The 14,722-nt window shown below is 46.0% G+C and overlaps 1 protein-coding gene across 1 annotated transcript in view; it reads right to left on the minus strand.

Moving 5' to 3' along the window:
* The window catches only part of LOC147727114 (spindle assembly abnormal protein 6 homolog), a 574,453-nt gene that overhangs the window by 453,519 nt on the left and 106,212 nt on the right, over window positions 1-14,722 (minus strand). Inside the window, exon 2 of the mRNA XM_086961156.1 lies at window positions 12,030-12,090. Coding sequence (XP_086817282.1) covers window positions 12,030-12,090 — 61 coding nt within the window. The remainder of the gene's footprint in view (window positions 1-12,029; window positions 12,091-14,722) is intronic.

The following is a 14,722-nucleotide window of genomic DNA, read 5'->3' on the forward strand; positions in this document are numbered from 1 at the left end:
AGGCGGCACAGTCACGTGGTAGGGGCAAGGGGGCAGGTACAAAGCATGTTGTGGCGGCGCCTCCTCCACTGGATTTTCACGAGGAAGTGGGGGGGGGGGGGCGGGCCTGATGGGGCATTGCGGAGGAGGTGCGAGGGGCATGGGGTGGGGTTAGAAGTCTCATGGGCCTGTGGCGGGGGAATCAGGGGGCAAAGGGAGCAGGCGATCAATTTGGGAGGGGGGCGAGTCGCCTTTACTCATAGAGGAATCAGATGTGGAAGGGAGGAAGGCCGGGGGGCGGAGGGTGGGCGCAGGGGATAGTGTGTCCTCTGAGGGCGAAGTGAGCATGGTGGGGCCCAGTAGGTCCCCGTCCCCGAGGGGAGTGCGAGGGGAGCTGGGGCGGGGAGTGGGGGCCAGGGGGGTGGGGGCCAGAGGGAGGGATGCTGGGGAGGGTAGGGGGGTGATGTGGTTTTGAGAGGGGGCTCAAGGAGAGGAGCGGGTGGGGGACCCAAGTAGGGCGGGTGCGGGTCGGTTCTGGTGGAGCCCTTGCAGTGGGGGGTGGGGGAGAGGAGGGTTTTTGGGGGGAGGTGGGGCGTGGGGGTTGGACGGGGCCGGTTGGAGCGGGAGAAGGGTGGGGGGTGCGGACTCATATGTGGTGGCGGAGAGGAGGGAGAGTTTGGATTTGGAGGACATGATGCGGGCATGCAAAGAGAAGGAGGGGTTGAGTCGGCTGGAGCCCCTAAGGGGCGGCCGGGTGCCAGAGTGGAAGGAGGGGCCCAGTGCTGGGCAGGGGGACATGGTGCAATTGGACTATGAGGAGGATTCTGCGGAGGAAGGGGAAATTCAGGTAAGGGAGGGGGTGGGGGAGCGGAGTAACAATATTGGTAGTGTGTTGAAGGCTCACCCACAGCAAGGAGCGCCGAGAGTGACGGCCCCCCCCGGCTCCACTGGTTAGGCAGCGGGATCCACTAAGGACGCCGGTCTTTATGCCAGATAAGGATGGTGGTGGAGCGGGGAGTGGTTTTGGCGGGCCTAGTGCTGGGCAGGTGTCAGGACTCAGCTTTGTATCACCAGACCATGGGCAGGGCGAAGTTTGGCAGAATGATTTGTATGGCCAGCGGTTTGCTGCTGGCGTCGCCCCCCTATTCAGCCCGTCCCACCCAAGGAGGCGTGGGGCAGGGAGACGGCTCTGCACAGGCCACAGGTGGAGCATGTTGGGATTTTAATAAAGGTGCATGCGCCAGACAATGGTGCAGTTTCCGGCATGAGTGCTCAAAATGTGGGAAAAGACACCCAGTGGTATGATGCTGGGGGGGGTCGGGGGGAGTACACAGGGGCAGCAGCCCGCGGCGGCAGTGGCACCGTCAGGGGGGCGGGGAGGAGGAAAATGGGGGTCAGAGACTATGGGCAAAGGCTCTTACGCCGGTTAGGTCGGACCGTATTGAGCCTCTCTTGGCATCTTATCCGCGGGCGGAGAATGCAGCAATGTTGCGACAGGGTTTATGGGAGGGTTTTAGGCTCGGGTATGAGGGTCCGTGGATCGACAGATGGACAGAAAATTTGAAGTCGGTCAATGCGCACAAAGGAGTTCTGCGGGAGAAGTTGTTTAAGGAGGTGAGCGAGGGCCGGATAGTGGGCCCTTTCCCTGTGCCGCCGCTGCCAGGGCAGATCATTTCCCTTATTGGGGTCGTGCCCAATAAGAAGCCCGGACAATTTAGCTTGATACAGCATTTGTCATGGCCAGAATGGACGTCGGTGAACGACTATATTTCGGCGGAGCTCACGTCGGTGTCGTACTCATCCATGGATGTGGCGCAGAGGATCGTGGCAGCGGTGAGAGCAGGCGCCCTCATGGCAAAGTGCGATGTTAAGTCAGCTGCTTCTGGTTCATCCGGAGGATGACCAGTTGCTGGGGATCCAGTTTGACGGGGCATTTTTGTGGATAAAGCACTGCCCATGGGTTGCTCAATCTCGTGTGTGCTGTTTGAACCTTTCAGTTCCTTTTTGCTGTGGGCTTTTTCCTGGCGCACAGGCTCTGAGATGGTGACACTCTATCAGGACAACTTCTTCTCGGTGTGACGGCCGGGTTCGATGGATTGCCAGTGGCAGCTGGACGGTTTCACGGACCTCATGGGTTACCTGGGTGTGCCGCTGGTGCCAGACAAGATGCACGGTCCCAGTACCGTGTTGTTCTTCCTTGGTATAGAGCTCGACTCAGTTGCCATGGAAGCACACTTGCCGGAGGACAAACAGACGGCAATGTAGACTTTGGTGGGCGGCATGTTGGACAAGCGGAAGGTGATGGTCCGGGAGGTTCAGGTATTGTTGGGGCATTTGAACTTTGCGTGCTGTTTAGTAAGGGCGGGCCTAACTTTCTGCCGTCGTTCGAGTTTTGCGCTTTCTGGTTTGACGCTGCCGCATCATCATCTGCGGTTGTCCGAGGGGACAAAGGAGGATTTGCGCATGTGGCCGGCCTTTTTGGGGCGCTTCAATGGTGTGCCCATGGCGTCGTTCAGGTGGTGAGAGCCTCTGTGGCAGCATGCACGTGGAAGGCCTATGAGCAGGCCTGGGAGGAGTTTCGGTGGTGTGGAGCGGTAAGACAGGGGGACCGGTGGCATCGGGAGGAACAGGTGGTACAGTTCATGTTGAGTTTGATGGACAGAGGACTGTCGAGGGGGACAATTGCGGGTAAGCTGTCTGCAGTAGCTTTCATGGGGAAGTTGTGGTGGGGTTACTCGCCGTCAGCGGGGGAATTGGGGACGTGCCTTCTGGAAGGTTGGGCAAGGGAAAAAGGGGCCAGGGCGAGTCGGCGGAGGCCCATTACTGAGGTTATGCTCCAGGGTCTGTTGGAAACGTTGCCGGTGGTATGTCGCGACCAGGGGGAAACTACTTTGTTTGCCACCATTATGTCATGGTTGATTTTCCAAGGCTTCAGCATTTCGGAATTGGTAGGAGTGAAGGATGGGCCGGGGTTGTTGTGGGGGGAGGTGGACATGAGAGAGCGGGAGGTGGCGTGAGGCTTCGGTGTTCAAAAACTGATCAGCGGGGCGAGGGTACTTGGGTGGTGTTGGGTCCGGTGCGGTGCACGGAGGTCTGCCCGGCGACTTGGGGACCACGTTTGGCGCCTGGACGGCGGGAGTTGGCAGGGGAGGTCTTTGGCAGGGACGGACCTGGAAGGGTGACAGCGGCTCAGGTGTTATGGGTCCTGCGGCATTCCCCACGGGTTATGGGTGAGGACCCGAAGGCTTTTTGGAACACATTCCTTCAGGATTGGGGCGGCGACGGAAGCAGCATGTCAGGGATGGGGGCAGGAGGACATCAAGCGTCTCGGGTGTTGGAAGCCGGATTATTACCGGACATACGTCAGGATGCGGGGGGTAGGGGTGGAGCAATGAAATGAAGGACATTTTCTCGCCCTCTTACATGTGTGCCTTTTCAGGTGCAGTGGCAAGGCCAGCTGTGGCGGCACTGGAAATATACATTGTAGGACACTCTTTTATAAAGTGAGCGGAGAGGGCAGAGTTGGAAAAGCACCGGAGTCTGAACCTGGAATTGGATGAAAGGTTGTTTCACTGTCAGTGGCAGGGGAAAGTGGGCATGCGCTGGCATGAGTTGTTGCCAGTTTTGAATACAGTGGTACGAGGGGGTGTGTGTCCAGACGTAGTAGTAACACACTTGGAGAATGATTTGGTACTGTGCAAAGGGCTGGCATTGGTCAAGCAGATGAAGAGGGACTTGTTGGAGATACGGTGTAGGTGGGCTGGGTGCCATGTGATTTGGTCGGAGATTATTCCCAGGCGGGTTTGGAGGGGGCAGAAAGGCCGGCGGCCACTGATAAAACTCAGAGAAAAAGAAACAGAGAGATTAAGGTTTTTTGTAAAAAGGAGGGGTTTGGGAGGATGGAGCACCCGGAGCTTAGGTATGGGGCAGTGTATTTTCCCCGAGAAGACGGCGTCCACCTGTCTAGGTATGGGATGGAGCTTTATATTGTGCAGTTGAAGGAGGCTCTGGATCAGGCTGTGGGGGTGCGAAGGTATTGGAAGGTTCAGGCGTCCTAGGGGGGGGGGGGGGTCAAAAGTCATGAGCATGTCTTTCGAGTGGCGGTTCTTTCTAAGTTATGGGGGAATTGTAGGAGGTCTGTTTTCATTATCAGGGGGGAATGTTTAAGTACAATAAGTTTTGTATCTAGGTAGAGAGGTAAGTTGAAGGTTGCAAATTGTTTTCTTGTTGGTTGAGGAGAACCATTTTAGGGGAGGGGGTGGGAGGATGTTAGGAATAATGTATATTTAGTGAGGATTAGTTTTGTTCGGCACAGGCCAAGGGTTTCATTGTGTGTTGTGCACCTGCTTCCAATAAAGCGGCCTTTGTCACACCTAAATTGGGTCTCTGGTCGGTGCTGTTTCTCCCCCTTCCCCCCTTTGAGCCCCAATACAATGTTGCACTGCTGCCAGCAAAGGTTTCCCTAACCGTGTGTTGGGTTTATTTCAAATAGTAAGAAAATACAGAAAATACAGAGAAGTTCTACTCAAAAATGATTAATACAGGGTATGCTCGGGGAATTTCCACTGAGAGCCACAGCCTCACAGACTTACAAGTAAGCTCAAGTATTGCGAAGTGAAACTGATCAAACAAACAGAATGTGGAATACATATGTCACTTTTTTTTTTAACTGTGTTTCCATCTATAGGCGAGAACACAGTCCCCCCATTTGAACAGTTCCTTTAATCAAGAGGATATGGTTCCTGATGCGACGCCCACTAATATCGAAGTAAGATATCCACAAAACACACTATGTTGGGCAAAGAGTAGTGCCAATACCATGCATTTACGACACTTGTTTAATTATTTGTTATATCATTTAACAGAACAGCCTGTGAATTTAAATGTTCTTCAAATTAATGACGAAGAGACTTCTAGCAATCAAGTTCAGAGTACCATTCAGGTATAGTGCAGAACGCTCCCATAGAAGCTGACAACAGAATAATAGAAAGGGGGAATTAGATAAAAAATAACAATGCCATGTTCTTTCATTTTTTTAGATTACACCAAGTCAGAGCCCGGAAGAGCTCCCTGGGAGTACCACCGGGTCTCTAAACGTGTCTGCATCTTTCTACCATTGAGGATTTTTTAAATTATGAACATAAGCTACCTGGAGGGTCATTTTGTAATATTCTTCCTCAGTTGGCTCTGCTTTTGAAAATTCGTTTTTCCAATGGGCAGCATCCTAACAAACAGAATTTTATGAATTACATAAATTAGGATTACTGCGTGTATGAACTTTCTAAAAAAAAGTCTGACTGGTGTACACTTCAAATTGATATAATTGTTTTCATGTATTTAATGTATTGTTGTTTATTTTATGTCCAATCAATGTAAAGTGTTGTGTTTCAACAGAAAGTGTTTTCTAAATTTCAGACGTTTATGACATTGAAATAATAGAAACACATGAAATAAGTGGTTAAATAAATAACCAAGGCCAATGAATCAAGGTGGGGTCCTTTGTCTGTTTAAATAGATTACAGCATTGAATGTGGTGGTTAAGTTTTTTGTTGTGTAACTATCAGAAAGTTGGCATTTTTTTGCCCCAATCATTTGATGCCTGAAGCCTATTTCCTGGGTCGCATGACTAGGTGTAGCTGCCCATTGGTTTTTGTGTATTGCTCCCAGACCTTGACACAAAGTAGCATATGTGTTGGAAGGATGGGCCAGCTCTGATGTGATGAGTAGGAGGAGCTCTCCCCTACCACACTTGCACATCACAAAGGTTCTGCCTAAGCACACCCACAAAGGGTGTGGCACTTGTCTATTGTGACCCCCAGACAAGCTGGGGCCAGGCAGGGAAGAAGGAAATTCCAAACACCTCTAGAAACTTCTAGTTCAAAGGGGGCACCAGCTATAACTATTGGACCCTCAGACCCAACGCTTCAGTACACCTCTGAAACTATGGGAGTCTCAGAAGGACTGCTGTGCTGCTCTGCCGGAAGGACTGCTATGCTGTTGCCCTGCTGTCTGAGTGAAAGGACTGGACCCACATCTTGATCCCAGGACCACCAGAGTGACTCCAAGGGCTAGTTCGCTGGCCACCTGTTCAGAGGCTCAGGAAAAGTAAAGGCTTCAATTACCTTGAATCCAGCACCTAGACTCAGTCTACTGTGAGTCTTGCCCCCGGGTGCTGCTACCCCGGTCCTGGGCCCTTGGAAGTTTTCCTGAAGGGGCTCTGCCATCCGTGCTATGGTCAGAATTCATGCAGCACAACACATCTCCTCACAGATACACTTCGAAACTGTCGCTGTGCGATGCGTCCCCGATGCAGGTCTTTGTATCTTATACTTATGGCGGCCAAAAGCGGTACAAAAGGGGGTACTGGGTGTGAGTGTTTGATTGATTCAGATGCTCCGTCCATCACCACCCCCTTTTGTACCGCTTTTGGCCGCCATAAGTGTGGCAGGGTATGCTCAGACGTGAGTCCCTTGCTCACTTTGCCACTGGATTCAAGCAAGCCGGGCTGAAGACGGCTTGAATGCCAGAAACCGGTCCTCGGAAGCTTGTTTCCGGTCCAGGGAAGACATGGATTGGCAGTTCGGGCTGGACTGTCCCATGAGGCACAGGGTCAGACTGATTTGTATATAGCCATGTCTGAACTGGGGTGGCAGAGTGGGCTAAAGAACGGTGATGGATTAAACCCAGATCTTTTGACTGGGTGTGAGTGTTTGATTGATTCAGATGCTCAGTCCATCACCACCCCCTTTTGTACCGCTTTTGGCCGCCATAAGTGTGGCAGGGTATGCTCAGACGTGAGTCCCTTGCTCACTTTGCCACTGGATTCAATCAAGCCGGGCTGAAGACGGCTGGAATGCCAGAAACCGGTCCTCGGAAGCTTGTTTCCGGTCCAGGGAAGACATGGCTTGGCAGTTCGGGCTGGACTGTTCCCACGAGGCACAGGGTCAGACTGATTTGTATAGAGCCATGTCTGAACTGGGGTGGCAGAGTGGGCTAAAGAACTGTGATGGATTAAACCCAGATCTTTTGACTGGGTGTGAGTGTTTGATTGATTCAGATGCTCCGTCCATCACCACCCCCTTTTGTACCGCTTTTGTCCTAGTACAGCATGCAGCATGACCAGATAACCACAGTTGTCGCTTTGTTCCTCTAGACAGTATTTTTACTTAAAACTTTGAAATTGAATATCTTCAGGCAAATTGATTGGGTTTTTATCATTTTAATCTCAATTAATTTATTACATTTTACTATATTTTTCTAAATTGGCTTGGGATTTCTATACTGTTGTGTTTTCGCTTTATTACTGTTTCAAGTGCTGCATAAATACTTTGCACATTGCCTCTATGATAAGCCCAACTGCTTTGGTGCCAAGCTACCCGAGGGTTAAGCACAGGTTTATTTGAGGTTTCCTTATGTTTTACCCTGACAGAGATTGTGGTTGCTGCTCAACCAGCAACCCAATTTTCAACTCCTCACCAACAGAAGTACCATGTGCAGATCAGGGTAGCTTTAGGGGGTAGAGCACATGTAGGGAGGATATATGGCAGGTTTCAATACATGCTTGGTGCACAGTGGGAAGTGCAGGTCAAGTGCAGAGCTGATGCTGATGCAGATGCAGGCTGGACCGGCTCGACACCAGCATTGAGCACAGGGCTACTGAAAGGCAGCTACAGAATAGAAGCAGGGCCACAACAGTGTTAGTTCACCACAGGAAGGATTTATGCAGGCCTAGGCGTATAGTATGGTTAGTAAGATTGGGGTGCGTGTGAGCTTCAGATTTTCCAACAATATAATTTTAAAATATACTATGTGGCATGTGGGGTGCATGAGAGTAGCAGTGAAAAGGGAAAGAAAAGCAGATTGGATGGAGTATTAAATGAGAGAAATCAATTTAGGAAAATAACCAAAATTTTTGAAGGCTTTTAAAACAGAGAGCGAGGAAGAGAGTATGTGTGTTTTTGTCAGTGTGTATGTATAACATCTTGGTGGAATCTGACAGACTCCTCACCATACCTTACCGAAAGTACCTGTATCCAACTATTTATCAGAAAATATATTTATTAGGGGTGTGGAACACCCCAAACACCCTCCCTGATGCTATGACTTTGTGCAGGCCAGTGCAGTGTGAAAGCACTACAGGTGCAGCTCGGGGTAAGTGCATGTGTGGGTCAGTGAGTGCAGGGTAGGAATATCTTGAATTAAGTCAGCCAGTTCCATGGCAATATCAAAGTAGATGGTTCATCAAATGAGAGTGGACTTGCTATGGATCTGGTGTTAGAGAAGCAGCCCTTCATTTGGATGGACCTTGATAACTCAGAGAGAGGGCTGACTGAGCATGCACACTATTATACACATGCTTAGCATTACCTAACGCCTTTCACCTTCGAGTTTCTTCAGAATGAAGCATCACAAACTCAAAGGAAAGTGTTTGACACTGGTGCAAATGAACAGGTTGCACATGTGATGGAGCAGGATTTCGCAAAAGAAACCTGCTCAATTGAGCAACCCAATAACATGTACTAATAATAAGTAGTGATTGACGTACTAATCTGCACAAAACATTATACGCGGGATGCTTGCTTCAAATTTATGCATAAACTAACCCAAATTAACGTGTAAATAACCGTAAATGTAACAACGATGTGATGTGAACGTATTGTGATGGTCTGTAAGGGCAGGGGAGCATGCGAATCCTGTAAAATGCATGGTGTGAGTTGCTTTAAAACTAATGACTAACACAGTTTTCTTGCGTGTGCTAGGCGAGGCTATGCTAATCATTATTAATGACTTAGAGCTAAAGAGGGTGGTAAACAGTGAGAATTACATTGTCACATCATTAATAATTGTCTATTTCACATTCTTTTATTAACGGACGAGTCTTCCATGATTTTAAGTTGTCCAAAATGAGGGCGGGTTGAATTGTATTTGAGCAGGAATCATGTGACAACGAAACTGAACTCCTGAGTGCAGCGGAGAAGGGTTGACCTGATGAAGGACAAAACAGTTGACAACCAGCCAAAGCAAGTGTCATCGTAGGAACGGAACCCGTAGTTGCTGAAATTAATAAACTGTACAAAATATTGCAACATGTGTACTTATGAGAAGGAAGACATATTGATAACTGTATAAAAAAGTATTTAGAACAATGGTGTAGTCAAAAGCAGATTAAATCATGATTAGGTGACATCTCACCCCTAGAATTTAACCAATCCCTTAGCTAGAAATTATGGGTTTGCAACTTTTTGTGGGATGGACGATGTACTTTCAGTGCATAAGAATAGGTGCTATAGGGGTGTGGTTTAGGTCATTAGGCTGAAGGTGTCCAGGAGAGGGGTACGTTGCTGTTAGTTGATTTGCTGAGAGGCCTAGCTCTTCCTGTCCTGTCCTGATTCTTGAGTCTTTGATCCCTGACTCTTGGTTTGGGGGTCCCCCACTGCTACCTAGGCCTGGGTGGTTGTTTTTCCCTTACAGATCTTTTGGGTTTGTATTTTGATCTAAACAAGCATTGTAGAATTTATTTTGCAGTTATATTCCTGTTTTTGTACCTTTTGTCTCTTCATCTATCCCTCTGATTTGTTGTTAAAAGATTGATATATTTCACTTGCATCTAATGTCTCTTCGTCTATCCACTCCTTGCAACATATATTTGAACTGATCTCATGAGGTTACCAGTATTTGAATTTCTGTAAGATGTTGATATGATCAATTGTTATTGCTAGATAAAATTATTAAATTTTACTGAGAGTATGATTATTTAGTTGGTTTTCCTATGATTAATTTTAAGAATTGCCATTATCATCAACTCTTCAACTAATTGGTCCATCGATCCAATAGATGAAAAGTCAATTATCATGTGTTAAATAATTTAGAAGTTTCAGATGTTCATATTTATGTTAGAGTGATAAGAGAAAGTAAACAAAACAAACTTGACCCCAGTGCATCAGGGATTCGGGCGAATGTGTATGGGCCAAGTATGTGATGTTATTGAATATTCATCCCTGATCAATTTATTGGGTTCGCGCTGGATCACATGCATACCAATGTAAATGCTTAGCGTTGCTGCTCTTTTAAACCCAGGACAAGAAAGTCTTTGCCAATTCCTGGGTTTTTAAATAATAATAATAATAGGAGGCTTTTAAAGCGCGCAGCAATCTCCAACGGAGGTGTCCCGGCGCTGGTAGTACTGTTGATCTAGCTATGTGACAAATGTTAGGAGTTAGGGAAGAGTAAAGAGCCATGTTTTTAAATCTCTCCTGAAACTTTGTTCAGGGTGAATCTTCCTTAGGTAATCCGGCATAGTGTTCCACAGAGTAGCCGTTTTAACCAAATAAAAGCGGCCTCCGGTCCTGGCCTTTACAAACCGTGGGATGACCAGAAGGTTCCTTTCATTAGATGAGTGCTCTCTTGTTACTGTATTGTACAAGTCTTTGCCTCAGACATTTAGGAACTATGTTCATTGCTCTGTGAGCCAAAGTAAGGGTTTTGTACTCCACTCTTCTTTTCACTGGTAGCCAGTGAAGACTGATCAGGTGGGGTGGGGGGGGTATGTGTTGACGTATTGGCATGTTACGCACAAGCCTAGCTGCTGCGTTCTGAACAGGCTGCAGTCTTCCTAGTAGATACTCCGGAAGTCCCATGTACAGACTGTTTGCGGAATCAAGTTGGGAGGTGACCAATGCATGCACCACGGTCTACCTGCAGTCCATGGGAAGATAGTAAAGAAAGCTCCCAATAGCCTTCATCTTCCAAAAACACTGCTCCGAGACATGGGCAATTTGCACTTTACTACACAGTTTTGTGTCAAACTTGAAGCCCAAATTTCTGGCAGAGATGGCTGGAAGAGGTGGGGGATTTAGCTCAACAGGCTCAATAACAGTTTGGCAAGGTCAAATCTACTGCATTTGTGAATACTTTTTTTATATTTCCTGATTCCCTTTGACTGATTCTTCCTCAAGCCTTTGAATTATTCAACCTAGAATGATACATATAATACCTCTCTCCTGATTCAATGCCATGACAACTCAATCTTTCAAGGCCCTGACTTTCCTTTAATGAGATGTCATTGTCAAAACAGTTCTCTTGAACAAAACCAAGACAGAACTTCCAAGAATGTGCAGAGTTTGTATGCAATGAGCCCTCATGGCTTAAAGCAGTGTGGTAAACATAATATGTAATGGGTGTTAGACCAGCCAACTCACAGAGTATCACAGTATGTCACATAGAATCAGGTTTCTAAACACAGGCCCCTGCATAGGGGTGAGTGCAACCAGGTGACATGGAAACTCCTACTCAGAGTAGGTTTCAAGGAGAGCATTGAAGCTCTGTACTTTAAAATCCATTATGGATTTCGCAACCTCCCTGGAAACACAAGTGAATTGCCTGAATTAGCTCATTGTGTTTTTGGCCAGGATAAGAGCAGACATTCCCTGCCTTTTCCAGGTCCCCGCTCCTTCAATTTTCGTCCAGGGTAGCACAGGCTGAGATGGCCTGAATGTCATGCCCCAGTATTCAGGCCTGGCTCACACAGTGAACGACGTTTCTAAGCTGGTAAATCTGGTGTGAATCTACATGTATTTCTGTAAACGTTTACGGCAAACCCCAGTGAGGCACAAGAGAGCTCTCAAATTTATGAGCAAAAATGTACATTTACTCCAGGTCCTGCATGATATTGTTTTACATTTTAAAACACAGAACAGGAACGAATTATAAAAAGGAAAGGAAAAAAGAAGGAAACGAGTCCAAATTAGCAACTTAATCTGCGGGTTTGGCAATCTGCAAGTGATCACATATCTATTCAGCTTGGAACACAAAAGAAGAAACAGAGATAATCAGGTTTTACAAAAAATATAACAGCTAATGGCACAAACAGGCCATTCTGTTCTAGAATCAACAAGAAACATTTTGGCAAGGTACTCTTCTTAAATTCTAAATAGACAAGGCTTTTGAAACGCACCGGTAGTGTACTCAGAGGAAGAAACATTTACATTTGTAAACTGAAACACAATTTATGTTTAGAGAGAATAGGTGAAAAAGTGGAGGACTAAACTTACTTTTTTATGAACAGGGTGTGATGTAGCATGAGTTTCAACTGTTAACCGTATAGCAGCCCTCCTGTAAAATAAAAAACAATTAGGTTTGTCTGTGAAACAAGGCATTATTTGTTTCGATCACGGAATGTTTACGAACAATGCAGTTCATCGATAATAAGGGAAGATTTAAGATAATTGCAATTCTCAGAGCAACTAAGTACTATGCCTCTGGTCGCAAAGTGGTCGCTATGTTTGCTCCGACAGGCCTGCAAACCGAGGCTTATCTTATGCTTTGACAGATGCATTAATCCATTGCAAACTGTGTACCAGGGAAAAGAATGATACGAATGCCCAGCATCAACACGTCATCAAAATATACCACACCCTGGTACAATTTCAAACTGGTATCCAAAGCAAACATGGTACGATCTCAAACTCGGTCGCAAAGTGGGATGAAACATTGTCCTCAAATAACTTCAACTCCCTAGTCACCCTCAACCCCATGAACCTCTGTACTGATTTCGCCACTGTCAGCATCGTCCTTAATGAAGCAGTAGAGGCTCCAATGCCATAGAATCTCCAGAGATAGATGTTGGGCTTGTTCAACTCTGCACAACTACCTCAATAATCACCAGCTACACTTGAACTTCCCATCAGGCACTAGAGTTTCCTCACAAGTCTCAGCTCCGCTCAAATCACTTTTAACATGAATATGATCTCAACTTCATGCACTTGCTCAGGTTGTGGTCCTCTGCGCATATGCTGAAGGCATGCATATTTACTCTTAGGTCACTAACCCAAAGTACTACTTATTGCATAAGGTCATCTGCCTAGAAGGCACTGAGGAGCGGATGGGAGGCAAGCTAAAAAAAAGTGTTTAAACCGCATTACCTTGGCTAACAAACACTTCAGATCTACCCAGAAGCTGATCCGATCATAGAAACTCATCACTGTTGCCACGTCAGTACCTTTCTAAATCTGACAACTCAGCATATGCATTCCGATCCAGATCTCTTCAGTACAACACAACTACAGGTAGCGACCCACAACTAACAGCACTTTTTAGAGCTATAAATGGTGCACTTGGATCACAACAAATCCAACAATAAGGTTAACATATTAAGAATATATGGATACAAAACCGGTTTTAATTTAAAAATAAAAATCTCTTTGTATTAAGTGACGTGATATTCCCAATAAAAATGCTCAAATATGCCCAAACATTGAACGTGTAGAAAGTGATCTTTTGTTGTGTACTGTATAAAAAGAGAAACTTCTTGTTAGCCAAATTTCCTCTAAGCCAACCAAATGGCTTCAATTTCCTGAATTCTGTGTTTCCATTCTAAACGTTGCTTTCAAAGGCCACAGTTTGGCAGCTTATTCGCAGTTTTATGTTGGAGAGTTTATAAATCAATATGCTAGGATGGAGGCCATAAGCTCAATATGGATTCTTTTCTTTAACGTGTTGCCTTCATGCCATAGAGACCTTTATGTAGCAGATTGAGGCGTTTTCAATAAGACTCAGACACCAGCAGAAGTCCAAATTCAAATAGCCTGAGGATACTTGTTAGGAAGATCGGATATCTTATACTTTACAGGCTTCCTAAACATTATATCTCTGTAGACCTTCTGTCTACTGATGGAGCGCGATTTTTGTAAATAGAATCTGCTCGATGTAATCCACTCTAATACATGCTTTTCTAATATGTTTGGAATTACTAGCATATAATACTAGTGTGTACAATGTGTAAAATGTGCACAAAACACGCCAGTAAAGTTTCTAGTTAAAATAATGAGAATAAGGTTAACTGGATGTTGTTCTGTTTTTCTAACTGCAGAAATAAACGTCAAAAGAAAAAGCTTTATTCTACATGAAAGTATAGTGTAGTTTTTCAGAAATTATTCTCAGTTCTGCTAAAATAATGTAGGCCTTAGATATGTTAGAGGATTTGCTTTTCTGTGCTCCTGTCCTTCAAATGATTCCTTAGAGTACAGATATCTAGTTTAATTCTGAATAAATCTTCAGAGTTCTTTCCTGTCTAGGTGATGGATGTAGATGATGAATATAACTGTTACAGTATTATGAATACATTTGTAGCTAGGTTCTTTCCTCTTCTGCCCAAGGAAGTTATACAATATTTAGATAAAGAGTGTTTAGAAAACAGTAGTAAAGTCAGTAGACTGTCACACCATCATGAATACCCAATTGAGAGAATTGCTGAAGAAAGAGAATGAAACATTAACGTAAGAAAGGAAGTAGCGTACTATAAAAAAATCCGGTGGGAAAGTGTTCCTCGGCTCGTTCACAAGATTGGTGACCTGTCCCTGCGTTAGTGGTATGCTGAATGTCGTGCTGATTCCTGATTCTCTAGCTGGCATATCCTGCAAATCCTAACGACTTTACTAGAGACTTTTCACATCAATGGCTGGTGGTGCTGCTTTCCTATTCCCTAACAGCAGCGAGGTTAGCTTTTAGGACTAATTGCACACTGTGCATTATTATCTCTGTTACGTAAGTGAACTGTGTTTCACTGAGGTTTTCCTCTCCCTCTCACTCCTCTATATCTGATGATGTGATATCTTCATAAATGTGTTGTATTATATTTTGAATTTGAGCTGTATCTTTGAGAACCTAAATAATAACATTAAATCAATCAATCAATGAAGGAATTTGAAGAGCGCGCTACTCACCCGTTAGGGTCTCAAGGCACTGA

The sequence above is a fragment of the Lissotriton vulgaris genome, chromosome 3_1 (genome assembly GCF_964263255.1).
Source record: "Lissotriton vulgaris chromosome 3_1, aLisVul1.2, whole genome shotgun sequence".
Taxonomy (NCBI): Eukaryota; Metazoa; Chordata; class Amphibia; order Caudata; family Salamandridae; genus Lissotriton; species Lissotriton vulgaris.